This window comes from Zonotrichia albicollis, chromosome 3 (genome assembly GCF_047830755.1).
Source record: "Zonotrichia albicollis isolate bZonAlb1 chromosome 3, bZonAlb1.hap1, whole genome shotgun sequence".
NCBI lineage: Eukaryota > Metazoa > Chordata > Aves > Passeriformes > Passerellidae > Zonotrichia > Zonotrichia albicollis.
The window spans coordinates 60,477,624-60,483,623 of record NC_133821.1 but is presented as its reverse complement, the minus strand read 5'-3'; the positions used below and the strand labels follow the sequence as shown (position 1 = coordinate 60,483,623).

General features: G+C 48.9%; 1 protein-coding gene across 2 annotated transcripts in view; it reads left to right on the top strand.

Moving 5' to 3' along the window:
• Positions 1 to 1,783: 1,783 nt before the first annotated feature.
• The window catches only part of UTRN (utrophin), a 347,871-nt gene continuing 343,654 nt past the window's right edge, over positions 1,784 to 6,000 (top strand). The window contains exons 1-2 of one of the 2 annotated variants that reach the window (XM_074537592.1): positions 1,784 to 1,798; positions 3,135 to 3,292. In XM_074537592.1, coding sequence (XP_074393693.1) covers positions 3,214 to 3,292 — 79 coding nt within the window. In that variant the 5' untranslated portion in view covers positions 1,784 to 1,798; positions 3,135 to 3,213. Of the gene's footprint in view, positions 1,799 to 1,963; positions 2,254 to 3,134; positions 3,293 to 6,000 lie in introns of those variants that run through there. The other variant, XM_074537591.1, reaches the window with a different exon arrangement.

Sequence of the window (6,000 nt, the reverse complement as noted above, 5' to 3'; positions counted from 1 at the left end):
CATTTCCCTGCATTAGGCAAGGCAGTGCAGTGCTTTGGGATCCCTATCCATGCACTGCTGCTAGATTCCCAGCAGTGGGAATTGACAATCTCCATCTGTGCTGACTCTTGAGTGGGCACTCGGTTACACGGGGTTTTATGTCTCTTGAACTGTTTGAAAAGCAGCTGGGTCTGGATTGGGGGTTTCCAGTGTTTGGGTGTTTTTTTGTTACCGGGCATTGAAAATCCAGCAGGCAGAGGGAATGCATGGGATGGGGCAGAGAAGGCAGTCAAGAGCAGCAGGGAACAAGTGATGCTCCTCTAACCACAAACATTATGTTCGCAGTACTGTTTTTTCAGTGTAATGTAAATAAATAGGCATAAACACAAACCATACCTTTCCAACAAATCCAGCATACTGCTCAGTACTGCCTTACAGTTAGACACTGATAGGTATTGATGTTCAAGTTTTTACAGTGTTTGTCATCCACGAGCTGCAATCCTCAATAGATTCACAATTCCAGTTATCCAATTTTTTTGACATATTATTATTATCCTTTTATAAGTAAGAACCATTAATGATTTCATGCAGTGGTTTGGATTAAGCAGATCAAGGATAAATTAACTAATTTGCACTGAATCACCAAGGGAAGCAAGGGAATGATCCAAACCAGGCATCTTTGTCTTTAGGCTTCTTTGAAATGCAAAAATATAGCACACTATCTGCAAGGCCTTCCATCCTGCAATACAGAAAAGAAGACTCAGTCCTTGTTCCACATGTACTGCACCAATCACAGGCTGAGGAAAAAAAATGTTACATGCAGTTAGAATTATGATAACAATAATAATTTACAGGTACCAGGTTTTGTTTCTTTGAGGTATCTCTTTTTTCCTTGGGGGAAAACGAGTAAAGTAAGGGTAAATATCAAAGTTAGGTTAGGCTAACATGCACGTAGTCATTGTTTACTCTTGTTATCTGTAGTGCCTAGTAAACCCATGAGCTGTGTACTGGTAAGAAGAAAGACTTGTGAAGACAAATCTTCCTTGTTTCACATTGCTACCAATTTCTGTTCACCTGGAGATACAGAATAAGTATGTTGCCAAGTCTGTGCTTCCTCCTTTCTGCTGGCTCATAAATTCTGCACCTCCTTTCCTGCAGATGGCTGGCCTTTTTTATTTAGGTGGTGAAGTACTTGGTGTTGGGAATGCATCTAACCTTGAAAACATTTTGGGCTGCATGGCCTGAGGTCAGTAGGTAACACCGAGGAATTACTCAGCTACAGTTTCTCTCTGATACTGCTGAAACTTCAGACTAGTGCTCATCGAGATAAATACAGCCACGTGTTCTACAGCCTCACAGTACAGGTGAGCACGGATTACTTGCCTGTGCAAACAGGAGTAAGTTCATTCCCACATTGCAAATGTGGCAATAAATTAATTAGTGTCAGCTAAATATTTTACTAGCATTTATGTCTGTTCATACATCAAAAATGATTGCAGACACCCAGCATCAGCACATTTTTATTGATCCATAACTGTTCCTTTCTTGCCCAGCCGAAAACCACCCGGGAGTTGTTACTGCCAAGTGACAACAGCCAAGTGACCCCGAGAGATGAGGCACAGACACCTGGCCAAAGCTGGCGGATCGCGGGCTAGTTGTTTCCGGCTGTTTGTACATTTCCTCAGTGCTTCTCAAATTTTGTCACACTTCCTGACTTCGGTGTTCATGGGACGCCGCGGGGCGCTTCACCTCGCAAGTGCTGCGCGACTGCGCTTATCTGGGCACGGCAAGGAGCAGGAGGAGCGGCGGGCGCGCACAGGTGCGGACGCAAGGCCCCAGGGGAGGAGGGGAGCGGGACAACTATTCACCGCCACCTCGGGCGGGGTCCTGGGAGGAGCGGGGGCGCAGCCGGGACCCGCTCCGCCCCTCTCTACCCTTCTCCTCCCCTCCCCTCGGCGCCGGCCCGGCCCCTCCCCGCCCCTCGCTCAGCGAAGGGGCCGCGGCCGGGGCGGCCCTCTCGCACCCGCGGCGCTGGCCCGGCCAACAAAGGGGGCGCCGGGGCCGAGGGAGGGGCCGCCGCAGGGCCGGGCCGCGAGGGGCGGGGAACAAGGGGGAGGAGAAGGGGAAGGGCGGACGGCGGCGGCGGCTCCTCGCACAGAAAGTTGTGGGTCCGCCAGCGCAGCGCCGTGGGAGTCGCTGCCGGGGGACGGGGTGCGAGGAGGAGCCGGGCTGCGCCGCGGGGCAGCGCGGCCCCTCCCGCCGCCGCGCCCGAGGGTGAGTGGCGGCCCAGGAGAGTTGCTGTCGGCGGCTGCCCCGGCAGCTCTCAGAGCGGGGCAGCTCTGCGGGCAGGCGGCGGCACCGGGAGGGGCTCGGCGGGGAAAGTTTCTTCCCCAGCTCCGGTAGCGCCGCGGGGCGGGGGGCAGCGCCCGCGGCGGGCGCACCTGCGGGCGGGACGGAGCGGCCGCGGGGAGCCGGGGCGAGGAGCGGCGCCTCCGTAGGGGTGCCCGAGGGCGGCGGCGCCGCTGCTGCGGCCGCGCATCCCGCGGGGAGGAGGTGCCGGCACGCCCGGCCGGCTGCCGGGTCAAAATCCCCGCCGGGGGAACGGGGGTGGCGGCCGCTCTGCCGGGGCGGCCGGGCGGGGGCGGCCGTGCCCGGGGCCTGCCCCGCGGAGCTCCGCTTCCCTCGCCCGGGAGAGGGGCTGCTGGGCTTCTCCCACACGTGGCTGTCGCGCCCTGGGCCGGCCGGGGCAGCGCGCCTGCCCGCACTCCTGTGCCGCTGGCACTCGGGAGCGGAGCTCCCTCTCTGTGCCACCCCTGGAGCGGGGCTGTCCCCTGCGTGCCAGCCGGGTGACCCGTGGTGGTGTGGCGGCGAGGGCCGTGTCCTGCCCCTCTGGGGACGGGGCGCCCTGTAGCCCAAGGGTGAGTGAAGCCTGGCTTTCGCGGCTGGGGATTCAGCTGTGCTGCTGCACCTTCAGGGCCATCCCACTTTCTAAATGCCACCGAAAGGTGTCCCGCTGCAGGGGCACAGCGAGGGGCAGGTCGCTGCCCCGCAACTCGCGTGGGCATGGCCAGCAAGCCTCGATCCCTCCCATAGCACGGGAGTCACACCTGGCATAGCCCCTGGAGTCATCTTGTCTTTCTGCTCCTGTGCTGTAGGTGCTGAGCCGTGGCCCTCCATGGGAGCCTTTTCCCAGGGGATTTAGGCGCCGCCCGTGGCACACCGCAGCCCACGAGCATGGCCCGTGTCTCCGAGCAGGAGGAAGGACCTGGCGGGGGACACAGCGAGTTCAGCGACATCATCAAGTCCAGATCAGGTATACTGTCGAGGGGAATGGTGTTTTCCTCTTTTCTCCTCTACCCATAGCTTCTGATATAAGCTGACATTTTAAAACAGCACCTTTGTCCAGCGGTTTTTTTGGGGCACATGTTGTTGGTCGTACAGCTAGTGACTGAAGGTGTTCATGCAGCTCACCTTCTGTTTCTGAGTAATAGTAATTGTAGAACTCAGGGTTTGTTTTGTTTTGGGTTTTTCTGTCAGTATTAGTCAAGTCTGTTTGGGATACACCTCTGGCATCATAATTACCTCTACTTTTGTAAATAGCCATGTGCTTAAAGTGCTCTTATGCAACCTAGTGTTGGTGGCTTTCGTGTTTATTCTCAGGCACTGAAAATGGCAACTGTGGCTGCAACATTGTACCTCCTGGAAGTGCATCGCGGTAGTACTCATGCAGTAAATTAATGCGCTTCCTCCTTAATGTAAAACAGTTGTCTAAGGCTACTCACTCAGGCATTTCCTCCAGCAAAACATTCGTGTAACAGATCTGAAAGTTATTAGGAAAACGCGGATTTTGTTTGGTTGTAGTGTGTTGGGGTCTCCTGAGGCTCTGATGGATGTTGGGATGAGCAGTGAAGTACTGTCACTTTAGTAGGGGGAGAACAGACGTGTTGGAGGGACAGCTGAGAGTTGCTTAAACCTTGGTAGAAATTTGTGCTCCATTCAGAGACTGGATGCTGGACTCCTTAGCCTCACAGTCTGAGGCTGTGCATTTCTTACATGTAAAATGCTCCTGTTATCAAAGATTTTCCTGTGATATCTAGCAAACCTAGCAGTGGTTTCATTTTTTTTTAAAGTTTTCCACGTGTTAAAAACTTTACGTCTTCGGTTGGTTGTGATTTGACATGTCAGATTACATAGGATGTGGGTTTGATCTGGATCCCGTTGGTGTTTGAATTGTTTGTTTCTTAGACCTTTGCTTTCTGAGTCTTCCTCTTCTGGAAGAGCAGTTTATGAAGCAGATGCTTGTGGGTTTTTAGTTTTGAATTCTGTAGTGTTTTTTGTTTTCTGCTGTTACTCTGGACATAACTTCATTTGATTGTAAGCATATAGTCAGTATCTTTATGGGCTTTGAGTGTGGGGATAGCTTGCAGACTGCATGTATGTAAGTACTACAGTTTTATAAGGTGTGTGAGGAAACATGGATGTATTGGAGGTTTTTCATGAATGAACAAATTGTACAGTAAGTTCTGTTGTTTTGGTTGGGGCAGCTGATTGTAAATTTCCTGTTACAACCATGTTGAATTTCTTCTGTGGAATGAGAAAGTGCTGTAAATTTGAATACAGGGCTAACAGACTTGTGCATTAATTTAAAAATAGTGAGTGATGGCTGATCTTAAATAACTATTTTCTAATTACTATGCTGGTTAGGATCTGGATGTGTGATTTCTTCAAATAAATTACTGTACTACTGTAGTTCAGATCTGAACCATTGACTACAAGTAAATCTGCATGAGGGTTTTCCTAATGAAAGGTCTGAAGTTTCCTGAAGCCCAGGTGACAGCAAATTGTCAGGACTGAGGAGAAGAATTTTCCTAGATATTATGGAAAGAGAATGCTAATTTTGATGCTTAGAAAGGAAAACTGAGGGTTTTTTTTCTGGGAAGATTTCTCCAGCATGAAATGCTCTTCAGTCTAAATGACTTGAAATACAGTGGAAGTGTTATAACTTACTAATATTTGGAGAAGCTAAGGCCTCTGCAAGGCTTTTGAGACTCAAGAGATCAGAAAAAGACAATCATTTGCTGTCACAGAAAATAGGCTGCTCTGTTTCTTGTTGCTCTGTAAGTTCTTAGCACCAGTGATGTGGGAAGTCTCCTAACACGTTGGTTAGGGAGCACATGCAAATGTGCACTGAATATTTTCACTGAATAAATAAAATACAAAAACCACAGTGGGTGAAAAACTCTCTACATGATTTAATATGTGATCAAGTTATTAGATATGTCATAATATTTTTGAGTGTGTATTCTTCCTATGCATTTTTAAATAAGCACACTGAAAACAGTTTACTCTATTCTTGTAAATAAAAGAAGATAGATGCATAATGTCCTGTGTAAAGATCACTTTCTCTGTGTTCTCCTGGGCAATTTTCTTTGTCTATTTCAATGTTTGTCTTCATCTCTTCTGAACAGATCACCAAGCTGTCAGGATATTGTGATTATTTAAAACCATTCACGTTCTAGAAATGATGTTTAAGAACTATGGTTTAGTCTTTTTTGTTGTTTTTCTTGTAACAACTTGGAAGGAAATTATAATTTGAAATGCCAGTATCTTTCTGGGTCAGACCTTAACAAAGAGTGGTACTAGTAAAAATGTTTCTAAATATTTTGATACAAATGTAAACTTTAGTCTTTAGCAGCCTGTCAACTGAATGTATTGTCTTTTTTTGTAGTCATTGCTCCTTTAGTTATCTTGTTTTCTAAACCTGTGAAGCAGCTAGAAAGCCATAAAGGTGGCACTGTCAGTGCTGGCAGTGTGTTGGTTATTGAGCTTTGATCTAAAATCACTCTTATGAGACTGTATTAAGACATAAGTTTTACACCTGCTCAGGGCTGTGTGGGGCCCATCTATGCTTGTTTTTATTAGAACAAGCTATGTAATTTTTTCTTAGACTTGTAATTGGGAAGCTGCCAGTGTGCCACATGAAGGATTTAGGAGAACTGCAGAAAATAATGATTTCTCTCT